Raw genomic sequence first — 22,580 nt, 5'->3', positions numbered from 1 at the left:
GGGAGCAAAAGTAAATGCGTGCACTCAATTCAGCATCCTGACTTGGAAGCTCTCCATCTCGGTCGGGACGTCTGTTTGCACTGGAAGACTTCCCAAGGAGAGGCTGTCTGTGTACCTGATCATGAGTCATTATCAGGCATATATTTTAAATGAAAAGAATAATATAAATATAAAGGAAATTCTGAAAAGTGAATAGAACATCCCATTTGGCTATATTTATTAACTTAAAAACTACAAATATCAGTTTCTCAGATTTTTCAAATGAAACAAAATTTTGTTTCTCTGGTTTGTCGAAGAAATTGAGCCGTTTGGTAGCGTACTGATACTTCAGTCTCCGACACACGTGCGTAAAACCTCACTGCGTCCCTCGGAGGCAGATCTGTACTGATGTAACAGGCTAATCTGCTCTGGGTGATGCGATGTGGCCACGGCTCCACAAGAGACATTTTTCAAAGGCATTGTTCGTCACTTAAAGCTGTCTGGACCCTCACCACAGATGGGCAGGTTAAAAAGAATGTACAACTGAAAAACTATTTTTTTCAGAAGAAGTCTATGCAGGGCATATTTGCTTAAGCCTGATGGCCAGTTCAGTTTTTCCCTTGCTGGTGTTACAACAAAGACTTATTAGGATTTGGGGAAGGGTTCATGTACCAGCTGTTTTTCACTATGACTGAAGGGATATCAAAGGGAATTCCCTTTTTTTTTGAGGTGTCTTAAAGACATTAAAAAAAAATAATGGAGAAACATCAGAGAAGCTTGGGATAAATGAAGTTATGCTAAAAACATAAAAATAATTCAAGAGTCAGATACAGAAACTATAAAAATTTACAAAATGAGCTAGTATAAATGATGTTTTCTGGACACAAACATTACCGTTTGTCTACAGATTGGACAACTGATTGCCCCAAGCCATGAACCGTATCGCCAGTACGCCACAATGCAGGTACCTAATGGGAAGAAAACATTAATATTGATGTTTTTAAGTCCACATATCCTGGGGAAGTTTCATATATTTGAAATATTTTAACAGCATCACCTATTTAAAAATGTTTTTTACTTTATCCAACCAACTCTTAAGGCAAATTCAAATCTAATAACAATTCCCAGCCACTGAAAAATATTTTAATTTAAACTACCAGTTAAGATACAAGCATTTTTACAATCAAAAGCAAGCATGCATTAACTGCTTCAATGCTATGAGGCTTAATAGAAAATACTGCATTTCCTATGTGAGTAAATAAAACAGTAATTGAACATTACTGTACATATGACAACCAACAAATCAAACTATAAATTTTCTGCTCCAAATTTGATATATGTTACAGAAACACAACTTCCATTTTTTTAAAAGTTTAGAAAACCATGTCACTTAAGTGTCAATAATAGTAATTAGGTAGTATACGCAGAGGAGCCAAAGGATACAAAGATTTCACGCTTCCTGCCCTACCAAAGTTCATAGTCCAGTTAAGTAACTGAATCAACTTTTGTACTGGATGGATTTGATTTTTCTTCTTGAAGGCATTGATGAGCAGTGAAACAGGTAAACACGGCCTAGAGAGAGGATTTACAGACCTTAAAAAGTGGTGGTAGGGGGCTTCCCTGGTGGTGCAGTGGTTGGGAGTCTGCCTGCCGATGCAGGGGACACGGGTTTGTGCCCCGGTCTGGGAGGATCCCACATGCTGCGGAGCGGCTGGCCCCGTGAGCCATGGCTGCTGAGCCTGTGCGTCCGGAGCCTGTGCTCCACAACGGGAGGGACCACAACAGTGAGAGGCCCGCGTACCGCAAAAAAAAAAAAAAAAGTGGTGGTAGGTGCACTAAGTGTATAGGCACTGAAGTTCAGACCAGTAACAAATGAAGAAGGAGTATTTTTAAATACTGGCTGATGTTTAAGGAGCCCATTCAGTTTCTTCTCTGCAGGCCCCCATTTCCCGGGTCATCCAGGTTCCACCATGAATCTGAACTAACTGCTTCCTGGCTCCTTCAATCAAACTGAGGAGACCAAGGTAACATACTTAGATGACTCAGAAGGTAGTTACATCTTGAAGTGTGTAATATTAAATTTCAGTACAAAAGGTGTACAGAATTTGAACCCAACTTTGTAGGGGTGGTAAGATTAGATAGGCAGAAGACAGGAGGGAGGACGTTCTGGGTTTTGCGATGGCAGGGACAAGTCCCAGAGGCAGAAGTTAACAGTACACGAGGACACTGGTGAGCAGGCCACTGGCTGAAGCCAAGGCTGCCCAACCTGACCGTTAGTGACTGTGGGGAAAAACTGGTTCGATGATTTAAAGACAAGTTTAAAAAGCTAAACCATCTGTATCTGATATCTTTTCCTGCTCTCAGGGTGCTGTGTTAACTAGATAATATTTACTAAATACTTTGAGCAGTCTAATTTCATACAGAAACCATATGAAAGCAAAACCGATCATAAATATGTTAGTATTATTACCATCTGTAATGATGCCTTAGATTTATCTACTACCTTTTCACCCAAAAGTCCAATGTGTTTTGACATATGTTAATTTATTTAATTCCATAACTTTTTCCCACAGATTGGAGTATTGGTGTCCTTGGTTTGCAAATTATGTAGCGGCCACTTGCCTGCACTGGAAAACTATGGTCCAGCAAATCAAACACTTCAGTTCATACACAACTGCTGTGATGTGCCTGATGCTTTCCCTTAACTAGGATGGCGGGAGAGATGACTCAATGACTTGAATCCAGGGCACAATCTCTTTAGATCTGTCTATTTGTAACATGAGAATAAGACCTCATAAGACTGCTGGGGAATTAAATAAAATAATGTGGGTTACAGATGCAGGTTAGGTGAAGTCTGTTGCTGCTGTTACTCTTGACTTGCTGTAAAGGAACTGTAGTTCCACACATGGAGCTAAGCTGAAATGCTCTTCATATACATGGTATCGGTATCCTTGAACTACTGTTCAAAGAAACACATTTCTATTTATTGAGAAGCTGAATAACTAGTTTTTTTTTTTTAACCTTTGAAGCTACAGACAGTAAATAAAAGTGTCCCGACAAGAAGAGCAGGATATCGGAAGGAATCTACCCTATTACCCCAGATCCAGAGGTAAAACCAAGAGCACAGCACAGCCATCTTTCAACTGACCGGGTTATCCACACAGTGCATCACCTAAGCCTGGGCTGGCAAACAGACTTCGCCCAGCCTGCCAGACCTCACTGATTCCCAACCCCTGCCTCGGGTGCTGTGCTAGGGGATGGCCGAGGCACAGCCATACCCAGAGCGAGTCCACAGTCGATAAGGAACGTCAGCTAGAGGTTTGAGGGGGAGCATCTGCTTTCTCTGATGGCCATTTAATCCCCTACCCCAACACCTGATCTGTCATTATTCGGCTGCTCACTAGCACTTCCAACAGATAATGAAGGATAGACACTGAAATAGTGCTTTGTAATTCGTTAGTTACTTAGACACAAACCTGAGGGAAGAGGTTGACATTAATGGATGAGGCAATGATGGGATTGGTCAGTACTGACTAAATGGGCACAAGGTACAGAAAACCCTGCATAGCATGGAATGGATTCCAGATACTTTATTTCACCCCCAACAGCATGAGCAGTAACACTGTATACCTTGGAATTCTGACTCTTAGACAAAAGATACCAAGGGGAGAAAGCAAAGTACAAATCACTGTACGCTACATGTTAAATCAGTACAGTTTGCGAGCAATGAGCACCCTATCTTGCATACAGCTGTTCGAAGGGAAAGAAATACTACCAATAAAAAATAGGTCTAATGATGAGATAAACCTTAAGGAGAGAGTGGTTGTATAAACCCCCGATCACACAGTATTGGGTTGGCCAAAAAATTCGTTTGGGTTTTTGGTAACATCTTACGGGAAACCCCGAATGAACTTTCTGGCCGACTCAACAGAACTGCGCACAGGCTGTGAAGTCAGAGCCGGGTTTAAAACCTAGCTCTGTCCGTCTGCAGCTGGGCTGCCCTTTGTAAAATTTCTTAGCACTGCTGAGCCTCGGGGTTCCTCACCTGTGAGCTGGGATGAGATGGAGTATGTTGCGTCCAGCACACAGCAGGCCCATAACAACCGACTCCTGCCAATCTCATGGGACCACAGCCAGCAGTGGCTACGCGGTATGTCCCATCGCTCTCTGTGACTCTTCCTGGAAGGTCAGGAGACGCCAGGGGTGGACAGCACCCCTTCCTGACACTAAGTTAGTGCGACATCAACGTCCCTTCTCGTCCCTCTGTGTTCTAGGGTTCCCAAGCCTCTGGAAGTCCCGGAGGAAGAGAGGTAAGAACTTCTGCACCGACTCAGAGTGGAAAAGGGGTGGCAGCGCCCAGGGAAGGTCTTGGGCAAGGCCCTTGGGAGAAGAACCCTCCTGCCTTGGGAAGGAGGAGTAATAAATGAAACCACCAAAAAGCGATGAAAATGAGGAATTCAGTGACTCCCGCATGGTACAGATACCCTTAACTTACTATTCAAAGACACACATTTCTGTTTATTGGGGGGCTGAATAACTAGTCTTTTAAAGCTTTGAACCTACAGACACTAAATAAAAGTGGCTGACAACAGGAGCAGGATCTCAGAAGCAATCTGCCCCACTCACAAAATAGAAAACGTGACACAGAGAAAATTAGGAATCCAGCTTGTGCACACACACGGGTCTTGGTCTAAATAGTTACTTTTACCAAGAACAGCATTGTTTGCTTACCACAAAAGAGATGTCCACAGTTTGTTTCAACAGGGAGGGAAGCTTGATGTAAACAAATCGGACAGTACATGTCAGTGTAGAACTGCTGTCGGGCAGCAGCAGGTGCATCCTGGTGAGAAAACAAGTGCATATTGAGACACAACACACACAGGCTTTTCAAAATTCACCTTCATGCTAAAGTATACTTAACGATACAGTCAGGACTGTGTAATCCTCAAATTTTAGATGGGCACTAGTTAAGGTCTTACAAGTTTGATAAACTTATGAGGCTCCAGTGTTGTTCTGCCTAAACTGCATGGTCTCTACCTTCCTTCCTGAACACAGTCTAAAGATAAAGATAAAAACATATATCTAAAGATAAAAAGCCGATTAACTCAGGAGTTACTCTATTAGAAAGAGTAAGTTATTCTGGGTAACACAGGCTGAGCTAATGCATTCGTTAGCTGAACAACAAGAAATGTCAAACTACTCCCCAGGTGTTAGCTTTCTTCTATTTTTAACATGTTTCATTCATACATTCCTGATAGTCGTTACATGTTTGAAGATTAAATGAGATAGTTGTATGTGAAATCACTTTGTAAATTATAAAACACCAGGCCAGCATGAATTATTGATAACAAGAGCTCTGGAACACAGTACCACTAATACGCTTAAACTATTTTTGCATAAGTGAATTTAAGTTCTATGAAGCAAGAATTCTTGTCTGTTTAGTTCACAAATGAATTCTCAATGCCCAGAACAATGTCTGGCGTATGGTAGATGTTCAATAAATATTTGGTGAATGGATAAATCATAAAAACCCTCTTTGGAATTAAAATTTGACTGGTGGGTAGACAATTTTTTTTTTGATATTAGGTATCTCAGCATGAAGGTATACAATATCCTACTTAATCCAGCTTTCATAAAATATATTCCGTTTCTGGTTCTTAGGGATCCATATGGTGAAAAGCAAAGAAGAGGCACAGGAGAACAGTTTTCTTCTTTGCTTAAGTAGTTTTAACAACTTTGATCACCGAGGAAAAAGAAAAGGAAAACAGCCATCCCTTAGAGTCACTTCTTTGAAGGTCTTAGGGGAATATATTTTATTTATTTATTTTTAAAATTTTATTTATTTATTTTTGGCTGCATTGGGTCTCTGTTGCCGCACGTGGGCTTTCTTTAGTTGCTGCGAGTGGGGGCTACGCTTCGTTGCGGTGCATGGGCTTCTCATTGTGGTGGCTTCTCTTGTTGCGGAGCACGGGCTCTAGGTGTGCGGGCTTCAGTAGTTGTGGCTCGCGGGCTCTAGAGCGCAGGCTCAGTAGTTGTGGCACACGGGCTTAGTTGCTCCGCGGCATGTGGGATGCTCCTGGACCGGGGCTCGAACCCGTGTCCCCTGCGTTGGCAGGCGGGTTCTTCACCACTGCGCCACCAGGGAAGCCCGGGAATATATTTTAGAAAGAGTAGTTTTTCCACTACATTTCATTAAAGCCAATTAGACGGTAATTATTTCCTCACAAGTAAATAATGGGAAAACTGTTGTCTTTTAAAGCAAGTTAAAACTAAATTCATGGCAACATCTTAATTAGATTAAGACTAGTCATTTGCTTAATCTGAAAATGTACAATCAATAGAATAATAAAAGGTAACTCCAAGCAGGAAAGCAGCACATGCTTCCAAAAAGGAATTTATTGATATATCATCGTAATTTCTTATGCAAGGGGAGTGATAACATCTACTCCTCATACACATGCACAGACTTATATCACAACAGTACCTGTTCTGTTTGAAGTTGTTCCCGAAGCACCCGTACTAGCTCTTGGTTTTCTGGGTGAATGTTTTGATGTGCATTTCTGCTGAATAAAGTATAATATGGTTTTAATATAAAATATTGTTAGATGAATCCATTTTCCTTATGGTTCTAAGTTTTGACCCACACTACTAGCAACATAAGAAATGTAAATGATGGCCTACAACTGTACTCCAACTGTAGGACTGAACATTCCAGGCTACTCTGAGATCACTGATTATCGGCTCATTTCAGGTTTAACTGGCAAATGATGAAATCCAGAGGCCTAGTACCTTGGGGATTGAATGTAATTTCAGGCTTACATATAATATAACACGTTTATTTCTTTTGTAAGATTTCTTGTATTATTATGTATTTGAACACTTTTCCATATCTAATTAGGTCCTTCTCCCAACTTTTCACCTATGAGGTGAGAGGGACAGAGAAAAACAAAACCTAAAATGTATAATGTAGAAAAGCCCAAACCTATGATACCACTAATATCTTAACATTAACAATTAAAATGAAGAATCAAAGGCAGGAAGTTAGAGGTCCATATAAAAGGATAGGATGAGTGAAGTGAGGACTGAAAACTAGAAGCAGTGGTTAGGTTGGTAGGGTCAGGGGTGAAGATTTACATCTGAACCAGTTTAGTGTCATTTGGCTATAGCAGTTTTTTCTAAACCTAAATCTCTAACAGCAATATTTTAAGTCTACTCAGTGTCGGTGTTAATCTATAGAAGAGCCTTTACTCTCTAGCTGAACCAATATAGCACAGCAATAAGAATTCTAAATCAATATTCTAATGGGATAAGGAAAATTAAAGAAATCCATCCCAGGGTTATTTAATTTTTAGTAAAAAAATTTAAATTTTAGAAAAGAAAGCTGAAAAAATATAACCATTAGTTCAGAGACGACATAAAAACAATTTAAAGTCAAATATCTAATCAGAAGCTCAACATAAATGAAACTACTTGAATTCTGTTTAAACACCTTAAATTTTGGTGGATTATTTATTTTAAAATGTTACGTTCTTATGACTGAATAAATGAATCAGTGAAAGAAAGCTACTCTATGGGAAAAACAATCTTTCAAGGAACAGCCCAGGAACCAGCCTATTTACACACCAGGAAACACCCAGCTAACTGGAAATTCTCAGCTCTTTGACAATGAAAAACCATTCCCTTTTCATTGGAAAAAAACAGTCATGGTTTTCAGAGGATTGATGTAAACCATGTGACTGGAAGGTCTTTCTTTTGGTCTCTTTCCATAAAAGAGAAGATATAAAATTCTTAAATCTGATAGTAGAATATTAGAAAAGTCAAAGTATAGCCAAAGAACAAAAACAAACAGCCCAAGATGCTAAACATGGCCTGTAGCTCAGGTAGCTAATTGTGACTGGCAGCTTTGAGTACAGAACCAAAAATCTAGAAATCTAATCAAGATAGATTGAAAGCTAGATTAGAAGATCAGGAACATACTGTTATAGAGAAAACCTCAGGCCTCAAATAGCATCACCTGTACTAAAGCCTATGACACCAAACCGAGACTTCACACCTGGCCCAACTGCAGCTCCCACATTCCCCAGGAACGGGATCTGAATTGGTCAATCTGGGGTTTCCTGGTCAGTACCAAGGAGGTAGCCTGCATGATAAGACCCCTGCCATTTCCTTCCCCCAGAAGAAGAAGTCTAGGCCTGAAATAATCCTTACTTTTCTTTTGCTAATAATTTCCTTGCCCCACCCTCCTTCTGCCTATAAAAACCTTCCATTTCATACAACGGAAGTATCTCTCTACTTGCTGGATGGGATGCTGCCTGATTCATGAATAGCTTAGTAAAGCCAATTAGATCTTCAAATTTACTTGGTTTAATTTTTGTTCTTTAACAATATGATCACCTTAGCTATGAGAAAATGATGGCATTTGACACTAAGCAGGTCTAAAGTGAGATGCCAAGGAAAACAGTGGCTCTGCTGTGAAACAGAAGTACATGTGTTTTTAGTGTATTTATCAACGATTTATGGTCCTTCTAAGTTCTCTGAAAAGAGAAACCAAAACTGTCAAACCAGTTAAGTTATATGTAGCCCTGGAAAAGAGCCAGGAACCTCTGATACGAGGAAAGCAATGATACCCAAAGCGTGGGTCAGGAAAGGAAGTTTGAATCAAAGTTTACAAATATGCAAGCATGTGGTTCATAGGTTAACCTGCCTACCAGACCCTTTTGACTGGCTTCTGGTATGTCAACACATGGCAGCTATTATTAATGGCTTAAGAAGGAAGACCAAATAGAAAAGATTTTAAAAGAAATTAATTGTAACTACAGAACATTGCTGAAAGATATTAAAGAAGACACAAATAAATAGAAAGACATCCCAGGTTCATAGATTGGAAGACAACATTGTTAGGATGTCAATACTCTCCAAAGTCATCTATCTTCAGATTCAGTGCAACCCCTATCAAAATCCCAACAGCATTCTTTGCAGAAGTAGAAAAACCCATCCTAAAATTTATATGGTATCTCAAGGGACTCCAAATAGCCAAGATAATCTTGAAAGAGAAGAACAAAGTTGTAAGACACTTCCTGATTTCAAAACTTGCCACAAAGTTATAGTAAAAACAATGTGGTGCTGGTAACAAGGACAAACGTATAAACCAATGGAATAGACCATAGAGACCAGAAATAAACTTTCACATATATGGTCAGTTGGTTTTTGACAAGGATGCCAAGACCCTTCCGTGGAGTAAGGACAGTCTTTTCAACAAATGGTGCGGGAAAAACTGGATATCCATATGCAAATAGAATGAAGTTGGACCCTTAGCTCATACCATATACAAAAATTAACTCAAAATGGATAGAAGACCTAAACTTAAGAGCTACAACTATAAAAATCTTAGAAAAAAACATAGAGGGAAATCTCTGTGATCTTGGATTTGGCAATGATTTCTTTTTTTTTTTTGCGATACGCTGGCCTCTCACTGTTGTGGCCTCTCCCGCTGCGGAGCACAGGCTCCGGACGCGCAGGCCCAGCGGCCCTGGCTCACGGGCCCAGCCTCTCCGCGGCATGTGGGATCCTCCCGGACTGGGGCACGAACCCGCATCCCCTGCATCGGCAGGCGGACTCTCAACCACTGCGCCACCAGGGAAGCCCATTGGCAATGATTTCTTAACCATGACACCAAAACACAGGCAACAAACGAAAAAATAGATAAATTGGACTTCATCAAAATTTAAAAATTCTGTGCATCAAAGGACACTATCAAGAGTATAAAAAGACAACCAACAGAATGAAATAAAATATTTATAAATCATATATTTGACAGGTGATTAAGATAGAATATAGAAATAACTCATATCTCAAACACAAAAAAGCAAACAACCTAATTCGAATATGCATGAAGGACTTGAATAGACATTTCTCTAAAGAAGTCATACAGATGGCCAATAAGCACATGAAATGATGTTCAACATCATGAGTCATCAGTGAAATGCAAATGAAAACCACAGTGAGATACCCCTTCACACCCACTAGGATGACTATCAAAAAAAACACAAAGTAGCAACTGTTGGCAAGGATGTAGAGAAATTAGAACCATTGTGCATAGCTGGTGGGAATGTAAAACCGGGCAGCTGCTGTGAAAAACAGACTGAAGGTTCCTCAAAAAGTTACACACAGAATTACCACATGATCATGCAATTCCAGCTGAAAGCAAGGACTCAAACAGATTCTTGTACCCCAACGTTCACAGAGCACCATTCAAAATAGCCAAAAGGTGGGAACAACCTAAATATCCATCAACAGATGAATAAACAAAATGTGGTATATACATACAATGGAATATTATTCAGCCATAAAAAGGAATGAAATTCTGGTAGATGATACAGCATGGATGAACCTTGCATGCATTACGCTAAATGAAATAAGCCAGCCACAAATGGACAGACACTGTCTAATTCCACTGTATGAGGTACCCAGAATAGCCTAATTTCTCGAGGCAGAAGGTGGAATAAAGGTTACCAGGAGCAGGGGGAGGAGAAATAAGGAGTTATTATTTAACTGGTAGAGTTTCTGTTTCGGATGATGAGAAAGTTCTGGAAATAAACAGTGGTGATGGTTACACAACACTGTGAATGTACTTAATGCCAATGAATTGTACACTTAAAGTGATAACTTTTATGTTATGGATATGTTACCACAATACAAACCAAGGATGAATTATAATGACTACAGACATCAAAGAAATTACAGAAAAGAGACAAAAAGTTCCTTTGTTTGAATATCCTAGTACGCATGCTACCCCTCCCCTAACTCATTAATTGAATACTTCAGCTAAAGTAGCAGGATGACAACTGCCAACTGAATTTGAATCTGAACAGCTGGACAGCAACTTAAACTGACCCCTCATCCAATCATATGACAGATTCAAGACAACATCCACGTAATGGGGAGCACCTTATATTATTTGGAAAGTTATATCGTAGGTTAAGCCAAAATATCATCATTTAACTCCACCTACTGGCCCTGAATGAGGTACGAGAAAATATCTATTGATAGATATTGGTCTCTGCCCCTGGTCCCTGGCACAGAGCTGCAGAAACACTTGCAACTTCCTAAGTGATGAGAGCATTAGGAGTACCTTGTATTCTAATATTTGGTCTTTGACCTGGCCCCTCACACAGCATTCCTGAAGGCCTTGTAAATTCCTGGGTGACAGGAGTGTCTTTCGCTCTAATGAGGCGACTCTGGGTGGGCTCCTGGATGAGGGCTGCTCCCCAGAAGGACAAAGTCCTGATTAGAAGCTTGGAATGTTCAGCATCCTCCACCCCTGCCCCAATTCTCCAGAGAGAGGAGGGGCCAGAAACAGAGTGAATAATGGATCACGCCTACGTGAGGGAGCCTCCACTGGATCCCAGCAGTGCGGCCCGGAGAGCTTCAGATGGGTGAACACGTCCACACCAGGAAGGTCCTGCGCTCAGGACCCCCCGGACCTCGCCCTATGCATCTCTTCATCTGGCTGTGCATCTGTATCCCTTATCACACCCTTTAATAAACTGGTAAACCTAACTGCTTCCCTGAGTTCTGTGACCTGCTCTAGCAAAGTAATCAAACCTGAGGAGGGGGGGTCACGAGAACCTCCGATTTCTTGTGGGTAACCTGGGGACAGAAATCAGACAGAAGCTGGGGGTGACTTGGGGACCTACTACTTGCCGTTGGCATATGAAGTGTGGTGGGGAGCAGGCTTGTGGGACCGAGCCCTTAACCTGCGGAGCTGACACCATCTCCAGGCAGACAGTATCAGGAGTTAAATTGTGGGACACCCAGCTGGTGTCATGGAGAATTGCCTGGAGGGGAAAAGCCCACACACATTTGGTGACCAGAAGTGAAGAGTTCTGTGTAAATATAAAGGAGACACAGGAGAGTAACGGTAGGGAAGACCTGGGTCCTTCACTACATAAGAAGGAAAAATCTGTAGGTTTTCTCCTTTACACCTAGTTCTCCCCAAGAAGCTACACAGAATTAACCTAATTCTTCTTCAACAAAACAAGCTCTCATCGTATTTAAAGCTTTTGCATCCTACAGTCTTTTCCCCTAAGCTAGATATCCCCAGTTCTTTCAGGCATTTTTATATGATTTGTTTCCATAGCTTTACCCATTTTGATAACCTCCTCTGAATGTTTTCCAATTTAAAATTCTTGACCCAAACTGAATATAATCTATATGTGACCTTTATCTGATTATTCTGATTAATACACCTTAATGCTGTTAAGTTTTTGGCATCTACAACATACAATTGCCTTATTAATAGAAACGTTTATTTTGGGCTTCACATCACTACAGTCTGTGAGGAAAAATATTTTACTTACAAGTAATAATTATCCATAGTAGAGAAATTAGAAAAACAAATAAAGGAAAAGAAAAATACTTTTAAATAAAATTAATTTTATAAAAATACTTTTTTTAAACAAAATGGGCTACTTGACCTATGGTTTTGTCATGTGCCTTTCACTTAATTCTCACTCAACAATTTATCATGGATACTTTCAAATGACAATAAATTCATATCTGCATCCCATTCTTAATAGGTAAAGAGCAGATTTTTTTTTTTTTTTGGTATTTGCCTAGTCATGACCCATTTTTAAAACAGCTTGCTTGAGGTGTAATTAATCAGCACCATCAATTTTAGAACATTTTCATCACCTCAAAAAGAACCCTGTACCCTTTAGTTATTGTCCCCATACCCCCATCTCCAACTCCAGTCCTACACAACCACTAATCTACTTTCTATCTCTATGGATTTTCTGATTGTGGACATAAGAACAGACTCAAATATATGGCCTTTTGTGTCTGGCTTATTTCACTTAGCACAATGTTTTCAAGTTTCCTCCATAAGGTAGCATGTGTGCATCAGTATGTCATTCCATTTCAATGCTGAATAATATTCCATTGCATGGATATACTGCCTTTTGTTTACCCATTCATCTATTGATGGATCCATTCATCTGTTTCCACCTTTTGGCTATTATGAATAATCCTGCTGTAAACATTCCTGTACCAGTTCTTATGTGGAGATATGCTTTCATTTCTCATGGGTATATATACTTAGGAATAAAATTGCTAGGATATGTGGTAACACTATGTTTACTCATTTGAGGAACCGATAGTTTTCCAAAGTGGCTGCACCATTTTAACTCCCCTACCAGTAGTGTATGAGGGTTCCAATTTCTCCATATCCTCAACAACTGTTCTTATTTGACTTTTTGGACCTAGCCATCCCAGTGGGTATGAAGCTGTATCTCACTGTGGTTTTGACTTGCATTTCCCTGAATGACTAAGGATGTCAGGCATCTATTCACATACTCATGGGCCATTTGTATCTCTCTGGAGGAACGTCTATTCTGGTCCATTGCCCATTTATTACTTGGGTTACTCATCTCTTTATTATTGAGTTTTGAGTTCTCTACATATTCAGATATAAAGGCCTGATCAGATATATGACTTGACATGTTTTCTCCCATTGTAATGACTTTTCACTGTCTTGATGTTCTTTGAAGCAAAAAAAGTTGTTACTTTTGATGAATTCCAATTTGTCTATTCTTTCTTTCATTGATCATGCTTTTGGCATCATATCTAAGAATCTTCATGATTTACTCCTATGTTTTCTTATAAGAGTTTTATAATTTTGCCCTTACATTTACTTAAATCTTTGATCCATTTTGAGTTAATTTTTGCATATGATGTAGTATGGGTCCAACTTTATTCTTTTGCATGTGGCTATCCAGTTGTCCCAACATCATTTGTTGAAATCTTTCCCCACTGAAAGGTCTTGGCACCACTGTCAAAAACCAGCTGACCATAGATGTATGGGATGACCCATTTTTAAATCTTGATTCTGTTGTACCAATACATTAGCTATCCATCCCAACTGACAATTTAACAAACATGCTTCTTTTGTCTTCTTCATCCCAGTTGCTAACAGAAATGAGAAGAACAGGCTCAGAAGCAGAGCCCTGCAACAATTCAGTGTCCTTCTTTTTTGGCTTACACTAAAACATTAGTCAGCACTCCTGGGAATGATCTGTCAACCAGTTATAAACTCACTTAAATCTGCTATCATCTGGTCATCATTTCCCCACTATGTCCACAAGGGCATCACCAGGTACCGTGTAAAATACTCTACTGAAATCAAGATAATGTCACCCTAATAAGAAACTAACCATGCAGAGGTAAAAGAGAATGCTCATATTCTGTTTAATAATCCTTTCTATAATTTTTATAAGAAACTAACAGATCTGTAGTTTTTAGAATCACTGTAATCTCTTTTCTACTTTATACTTTTTTCATTTCTGTTTTCAACGATATATACAAAATTTTATTTATCTCCATGTGTTAATACTTAAATTTCTAGTTTATTACCCTGTCTCTGTTTATTGGTACATAGGCATCTAAGACCTTTAAAAAGTATTCCTGATTCTATAATAGTAATTTTTAAAAAATATTTTAACTCCTTTAATCCTCTCAACAACCATATGTTCTAAGTGTTTCACATTTATTAATTCACTTAATCCTACATAACAGCAATTTTAATTCTAATCTTAATCCCGCCATACTGTCCAAGATTTTTTGTCCCAGTTTTTTTCATTTAAACACTGAAAATATATTTGCACCTATTATATCACCTACAAGTTGTAAATTCAGTTATGAAAATTACATTTTAAAACTGTGATACTCCAACAGAAAATATTAACATTTTATTCAAAATATGGATGATAAATCTAAATTTTTTTCTGACTAGACAGTTGATGACGGGAAAAATACACAGTAGCATTTAGAGCCTAGTGGAAAATAAAATACCTTAGTAAATACATACAATCACTGAACTCATTACTTGCTTTTTTTTTTTTTTGGTTAGTTTCTGCTTTATAACAAAGTGAATCAGCTTTATTACTTGCTTTTAATATTAAGTATTAAACATTACTAGAAGCAGTCAGAAAGTCAGTGGCCCTTGGAAATACATTATTATTTAAATTCTTTTGTCCTTTAGTCTCACCTGAAAAGTGCATATACCAGGGTAGCAATCAAAGCGAAACTGACCACAACTGCCACAAGTACTTGGTCACTTACTCCTTCTATGACTGAATCATCATCCAGTTTCAAACTGTGAACTTCACCTTGATATTTGGCCATTCCAGGTCTAAAAGAAAAAGAGATAAGATGAAAATTAAAAACGACACAGTGAAAATGAAATATATTAATAAAAACGATATAAACGTAGCTGACTTCTGATATATGTATTTTTTTGTAGCACCCACTTGAGGTAGGTTGCATTAAGTACATCTCCAGTGGGGAATGCCCCATTAATGAGTTCTGTAAAATCATTAAAGAAGAAAACACATTTCTCATGCCCAATTGCTCTTTTCTTATTCCTGAATACCAAATAAATTCTCCACATAGATCACATCCCTCATGGCACTGAACGTGCGTCATGGAAAGTACCATGTACAGATACGGAAGGAAATATATTGTCTTCTTCTGTAAATATTCCTGTATTACCTGGCATACTGCCCTGTACACAGAAGGACCTAATAAATATATGTTTAAATAGGAGTGATTTTCCTTACTTATGGTGTTAGTAATTTGAAAAGTAAAAGACATGGAGGCTATAGAACATTTATAGCTATACTGAGACTACTTGAATTAATGAAAATTCTGTTGCTTGGAAAACGATTAGCCTCACTTGGGACTAAGCTCAGCTTATGGTTCAGAATTCTGGGAACTGCCTGGAATATGGAATCACTCTGAGGCTGCGTTTCCTTATGACGAGAAAAGGGAGGATATGAAACTCTCCCTCCCATACACTAAACTAGAGGAAAATGGTAATACCCAATTTCTATAGATATGAGGGGAGATGGCCCAACCACATCAGAGTCCAAATATCACAGGTTATTCCTACTTTTTTCTGATGGCAAACACTAAAGTTACTTAAAATCTTATAAGACACCTAAAGGGAAATAAAGGCAATAAAATTCAATTAAATATACATGGCTAATCATTATTAACCTGTATTTATGTAATGTCCTGCACTGAAAACAGTTTTATTCAATATCATCATTAATCAGGTGAGTTTCTGTTCAAAGGAAACTTTGAGTGTGAAAGTCTAACACCTTTGAAAAGAACCTGAACTGGCTGCTAGTAAGAAAATTACCTCTCATGGAAGGAACTTAAGCAAACAAACAGATCAAAGGTGGCTTTCATCAGCTTTACACATGGTAATGGCCTGATGTATCAGGAACTTTCTAATGACAGGTTTCAAGTATCCTTCATGAAAGCACACACCAGGAACTCAGAGAAGGAGCTCTAACCTCGGTATTTTATTCAAAAGAAGAGTCAGATGAACTGCCAAATGAAACTGAAGAAAAAAGCCTCAAGTAATCTTGGGGTGGGCCATTTGGTCAATCTAGATTTTTATGTTGTCAGGTTTCCTCTTTTTAAATTGAAGATGCTGTGGCTGTCAGAAGTCCTGTCCGTGAGAACTACCTGCATCTGCTCAGAGATAAGCAAAATGTTATCCTGTGTGGAGTCCCAGCCTCCAATTACTGAATCGAGTTCGAAGGATCTTCTCCTAGCTGTACATTTAGGGATTCACTACTTTGTACTATTTCTTTTTTTAATGGGTTCCATTTGTTTCACTACTTTGTACTATTTCTTTTCTTAATGGGTTACATTTGTTTCTATGTCCTTCCAAGTGTAATCAATGATCATGAGACTAAATTCTACTCTATACATTTTATATATATATATTCTTATAGCACCGAATCACTTTGCTGTACACCTGAAACACAATATTGTAAATCAACTATAGTTCAATAAAAAAATAAAATAATCAAAATTATATATATATATATATATATATATATATATATATATATATATATTCTACTGTATAAAGACATACTTCTACCAATTACACCCTTCAGATGCTGCTTCATTCACATTTCCAAGAGCTCAGAGATCCAGGATACTTTAAGTATTGCAGGACCATGTAATGTTATTTGCATCATTTTATAGTAAAAGTTCCCAGTGTTGTTGAAATGAAGAGTTACTTTTTATTGCCACAAGTTCTAGCGTCACTGAAGGAGGTGCTTGGGCTGAGAGAGGGTAGGAAGGGAGGAGACTGCTGGTAAGTCTCAGAGAGGAACAGAAAGGTCAGCTGCACTTCCCCGCCACGTGGAAATCCCAGCCCTCACATGGATATCTACTAACGGTGTCTGACCAACCTGTCGGGGCTTCAGTAGTTAACTTCCGCCAGTAGTTTTTCTTATCACAGGAGTCCAAAAAGGAACTGCAGGCGCTGCTGGCTGAAAAATGAGGTATTACGCCACCACCTCAGTTTGGAAAGAAGCCAATCTAAGATTACAGGGGATAAACAATAAAAAGAAATAAAATTTTCTACTTGAGGAGTCGACCCTATACCCCAATCTTGAAAATGAATTCCAGTGTCAACCTGAACTTCAGTCCTCCAACCTCTGCTCACCTGGAACAAATCAGTGCTGCTGATTTGGACCAAGGGCACAGGCTCTCGGTGCAAGCCCAAGCCCCGCTGCATGGCACACAGGCCCCGGAGTTTAGCTCCAATTCTGCTACCACAACTGGGACCCCGCTTAATCTCTTAGGACCCCTCATGTTCTGCAAAATGTGAAAGCTGGATCTGAAGATTTCTTAAGTTCCCTCCACCACTACATTTCTCTGATTCAGAGCTTTCTGGAATTGGAAAAAAAAAAAAAAAAAGGCAGGAAAGCTAAATAACCAAAGGTTAAAATGGTTACAAGTGGGAAGCAGGCCTGGGAGAGCCAGATCCTCACCTTTCCCAGGATACAGTTCTATAGTCTGAATTCTTTTCAAGAACGTATTACTTTAGCAATAAAAATAGAAGCCAGTGCCTGCTTCCTCCCTCCAGAGATGAAAATTAGACTTCAGTGCTCAAAGATTTAAGACGTCTCTCCCCAGTCCCATTCTTACGGAGCACCCTGGACCCTCCCAGCTTCCTGACGGTGCCCTCTGAAGACCTCAGTGACTGGCACTGGGAGGTGCCCGCGCTGGCTACCTCTTACCCCGCTGAGCAGCGCACGGGGGATTTTACATGCTGCAGGGGCCTTGCACTAAATGCTGTTCGCCTGAAACCCCAAAGCAAGGTTATTAAATTTAGAAAACATGGCATCTAATCTATTTCATAGGGTCCTATCGAATGAAAACAAGTTACTAGTACTCTGTTGTTAACTATTTGAGATTTACAGAAACAAAACACTATAGATCTTGGAAACGGTGTTCATAATTGATAGAAAAATGGATAACTGAGAGAAGCGGGAGTGATTTCCAGCACTGGCTTTGTTATTGCTTAGCTGGCTAAGTCTTACTGAGTAGCTTAATATATTGAAGAAGCATAAGCTTTGCAGTCAGACAACTGTGTACTTGTGCAAAATCTGGGTCTCAGCTTCCTCATGTGTAAAATACATAAAATTAACTTGAACTATATCAAGCAACCACTTTTTTGGCAAAAAAAACACAAAACCACTCTAGTTTTGTGGAGTTCATGAGATAACAAAGGTAGGGCACTTACATATTGCTTGGTACATCATACAGGCTCTCCATTAACGGAAGCTATAATATTTTGATTACTATTATTAACAACCCTCAAGGAATCTGCAGAACCATGATAAGACGTGGCCATGCCTTCCTTACAGCTACACTAAGTAGCATCTCAAGCTCGCTTTGATCTAAGCTCTAAGTATGTATTCCCTGGGAAACTGGATAAACTTGGCATACTACGGTGAAGGACACTCCCCTGTTTACTTGAATGTGATAAACAGCTGTAGATGAGAATTAGCCTCCAACTAACTGGAGTAAGGAGATGGCTAAGACAAGTGCCACTCACCTCTCTTTGGTCTTTTCCAAAGCTTTCAGGAAAAACAAAACAAAACAACACAGACAAATAAGGGAAATATAGGAAATTCCGTAACTTCAAAGGAGAAACTCCATGTCTTTTTACCCAAACTCATGTAAAAACATGATGGCCACATGGCTTCTGCAGACAATTACACACATTCAAGAAGTTTTTAATATAATTTCCTTCATGGAGGGTAACTGGAGCTACGGAATGAAATCTCAAGAACACTGCACATCATGCACACATGCATTGTGGGTGAGCCATCAAACCTGAGAAGGGAGGCTGAGGTCAACTGTGTCAAAGCCCTAAAAACCAGAGCAGCTGGCGCGAAGGTGCTCACCCATTACAGGCCTTGCAACAAGGCTCCACATCCAAAGACAGGTTACGCGGGCGTCACGCTGACTTGATGACTTTACATGCCTAACAAGGGTAATGGTCACTTAAAGTGCCAGGGATCCTTACAGAGATAACCTAGCTTGGAATGTAGAAACTCTGGTTTGACAAAGGTCCAGAGGCAACGACAGAGGAAACAAAGACAGAGGAAACAAAGGCGGGTGAGGTACATTTTATCACTTCTAAAGGTTTCTCTGCTCTTGGTGTAGGGAAGAATGTTTAAAAGACCACTGAGAAGACTTCTGGTAAGATCTTCTACATTCACACAATGAAAAATCTGTTAACTGGGACTCTGAAAAGCATCATGAAAAACTCAATGCTGTCTTGGCAGTTCTGAAAGCTCAATGACAAAACCTAGTCTTAATGGGGAAAGGGGGCTCCAGGAACTGCAAACCACAGAAAGGTGTGTCCTGGTAAGTTAACTTTGTTGCACCCCACATAAAAGTTTGGCATCATCTGGTAAAGTGATGCACAACCTATAACTCAACAATCCCAGGACTCCAAGGCATATAGCTAAAGAAACTTACACGTTGGCACTAGTCTCTAGGGATATGAATCTTATAGCATTGTTCTTAGTTAGCCCCAAACTAGAACAGCAAAATGCCCATCAACAGTAGCATGGATATACTGTTATATTCATACAGTGGAGTACTAGACAGCACTGAAAATTACCTATGGATCTACACAAACTTACTATGAATGCAAAGCTATAAAATAACACAATGGGGCTTCCCTGGTGGCGCAGTGGTTGAGAGTCCGCCTGCCGATGCAGGGGACACAGGTTCGTGCCCCGGTCCGGGAAGATCCCACATGCCGCGGAGCGGCTGGGCCCGTGAGCCATGGCCGCTGGGCCTGCGCGTCCGGAGCCTGTGCTCCGCAACGGGAGAGGCCACAACAGTGAGAGGCCCGCGTACCGCAAAACACAAAACACAATGATTCCACTGATAGAAGCTCAACAACAGGCAAAGAAAAACTGTGTTGTTTAGGCATGCATACGTAGGTGGTAAAGAGATAAGGAAAAGCAAGAAAGCGAACATCATAAGAGTCAGTCTAGGGAGGGAACGATGCTCAGAAAGGAACACGAGGTGCTGGAGGAACTCCTGAGGTACGGGCAGTTCTCTTTGTTTTTACCTGCCTGTTTTATTACTAATTACTCTCTGGGCATGTCCGTTGTGTGCACTTTCCTGCACATGCTGTATCGCGTAACGATTCATCGGTAACCCTGCAGAGGTTCACCCTCTGGAACGGGGGCAGCTCGAGGCCGGTCCCCCTGGCCACTGCGGAAGGAGGGACAGGCCCCGGGAACCGTCGCGGTCCCCCGGGCTGGCCGGCGCCGCACACCCTCCCCCGCCTCCCGGGGCTGCGAGGTCCGCGCGGCCCGAGCAGGAGCGGCGGGCTGCCCTCGGCGCCCCGAGCCCGCCACGTCGGCCTCACGGCGCGGGTGCCCGGGGCCGCCCGGCTCCCCGCGGAAGGCGCCCCGCCGTCCCGCCCAGGCCGGGGCCCCGCCGGCGCTCGGCCGCGCGTACCTCTGCACCGCGGAGGACACCTCGCCAGCTCCCGGTGACCGAGGGCACAGATTGTTTCCGGGGCTACCCGCCACCCTCGCGGGCGACCACTGGCTGCCTCCTCCGGGCCGCGCGCGCGGGCACGGCGCACGCGCACTGCCGCGCTTCCGTGAGGGCGCGGCGGGGACCCGCCGGCGGGGAGCGCGCGGGGGCGACACGCAGCAGGCGGCGGGCGCGGCTGTGCGCAGTGCTGGGCGGCTGCGGCTCGGGCCGGGCCGGGCCGGGGTCTCGGCGGGAGCGGGGCTGCGGGGCTGCGGGGCTGCGGGGCTACGGGGCTGCGGGGCTGCGGGTCCGCGGGCGGGGTGGGCGGGCGCGCGCGCGCGCTGCCGCGCGGTCCCGACGGGCCGGAGGAGGAGGGGCGCCGGTGACGCTGCGGGTGCTGCTGCCAGCTCCGGACGGAGTCGGCGGCCGGGCGGAGGACGGACAGGCCGACCCTCGGACGCAGCCCCGGGCCGAGCCGCGGGCTTCCTGGCGAGGCAGGGCGGCCGCGAGCCCGGGCGGGAAGATGTTCAACGTGGAGTCCCTGGAGCGGGTGGAGCTGTGCGAGAGCCTCCTCACTTGGGTAGGTGGCGACGCGGTCCGGAGGCCCCCTCCCCCAGGGCGCCGTCCTGGGATCTCCCCGCGCCCCGGGCGGGCGCCGAGGGCGCCGGTGCCGTCACATCCGGGGCCCGGGGCGGGGGCCGGGACGCCGGTGCTGGCGGTGTCCACGGCGGGAGGCCCGGCTGGGTCCGAGGGAAACTCGCGGGGCCCGCGGGGCCGGGCGGAGGCCGAGGACGGGTGCGGGCGGCGCTGTCACCAGGCGGCTCCCCGCGCCTCCGGGGGGCGGGGGGGGCACCCGAGACCCCGGCCCGACGCTGCCGCCTTTGTTGTCCCGCTCGCCGGGACAGCGCAGCCCTGGAGGATGAGCGGCGCGGGGCGCGGAGGGAGAGGGCTTCCCGGGAGGGCGGAGGGTAGGAGAAGGACCCGCAGCCCGGCCTCCGCAATAGGAGAGGAGAAAGTGAGCGGCGTGGAGGTGCCTAGGGAAGGTGTTCGAGGTGAAAATAAGTCTGGAAGGTGTTTAGGCATCAGTAGTGGGACTCGACATTTGGGGGGCAACGTTGTGCCATTCTAATTTTAAATTATCAAATGCTAGGATTCTCACATGTGCATGTAAATATGTGTTCCGTTCTAATGCCAGCTAATCGTGCCTTTAGCAGCCTCTTGTACAGGTGGACGTAAAGCCCAAGCTTGTGTGTTTCCCAAAGTGCGGTGTCAGTTCCTGGGTTGTGCCTGTGTGTGTATCTACGGGATAAACCTGGTGCTTCTTTGGGGAGCTTTCGTTTTACTCATTGCTAAAATGTTAAATACCACTTTTAGAATGCAGCACTAATCTGTTTAGGGAGGTGACTACAGCATTTGTATTAATGTGCAAGGTAAGACACAGATGCCAGACAGATTCAGTTTAGCGGTGCCTTGGGCGATAAGCTTAGATCCCTGGAGTACAGACATCACTGCCCTGTGTGGGGACATTTGGGTGGCATGCTTAGAGGGCCAGTGTCCTAGGCTGGTTGTTACAAACATAATGAAAATAGTCTGAGATTTTCACAATTTGGCTTATGTCACAAATTATGTTTTCTGAAACAATATGTACAAGGGTAGATAGAGCTTGATCTATTCAGTAACTTTTGTATTAAGGCATTCTTGGCATTTCAAATCGTTTGCAATAA

At 42.3% G+C, this 22,580-nt stretch overlaps 2 protein-coding genes across 10 annotated transcripts in view; one reads left to right on the top strand and one right to left on the bottom strand.

Moving 5' to 3' along the window:
• Positions 1–21,004, bottom strand: part of RNF170 (ring finger protein 170) — a 30,121-nt gene extending 9,117 nt beyond the window's left edge. The window contains exons 1-8 of one of the 9 annotated variants that reach the window (XM_082608447.1): positions 20,836–20,925; positions 20,441–20,586; positions 19,257–19,336; positions 17,250–17,379; positions 15,023–15,166; positions 6,464–6,542; positions 4,711–4,819; positions 874–947 (exon numbers count right to left, since the gene is read on the bottom strand). In XM_082608447.1, the coding sequence (XP_082464573.1) occupies positions 874–947; positions 4,711–4,819; positions 6,464–6,542; positions 15,023–15,159 (399 nt within the window). In that variant the 5' untranslated portion in view covers positions 15,160–15,166; positions 17,250–17,379; positions 19,257–19,336; positions 20,441–20,586; positions 20,836–20,925. Of the gene's footprint in view, positions 1–873; positions 948–4,710; positions 4,820–6,463; positions 6,543–15,022; positions 15,167–17,249; positions 17,380–19,256; positions 19,353–20,440; positions 20,587–20,835 lie in introns of those variants that run through there. The other 8 variants (XM_082608446.1, XM_082608445.1, XM_082608449.1 and 5 more) reach the window with 8 other exon arrangements.
• Positions 21,005–21,283: 279 nt separating this feature from the next.
• The window catches only part of HOOK3 (hook microtubule tethering protein 3), a 104,257-nt gene continuing 102,960 nt past the window's right edge, over positions 21,284–22,580 (top strand). The window contains exon 1 of the mRNA XM_082608429.1: positions 21,284–21,436. Within this exon, the coding sequence (XP_082464555.1) occupies positions 21,380–21,436 (57 nt within the window). The 5' untranslated portion in view covers positions 21,284–21,379. The remainder of the gene's footprint in view (positions 21,437–22,580) is intronic.

The sequence above is a fragment of the Mesoplodon mirus genome (assembly GCF_964341445.2).
Source record: "Mesoplodon mirus genome assembly, chromosome: 20".
In the NCBI taxonomy this organism is placed as follows: Eukaryota; Metazoa; Chordata; class Mammalia; order Artiodactyla; family Ziphiidae; genus Mesoplodon; species Mesoplodon mirus.
Note: the sequence above shows the minus strand (reverse complement) of the source record. Positions and strands in the feature narration are given on the sequence as shown.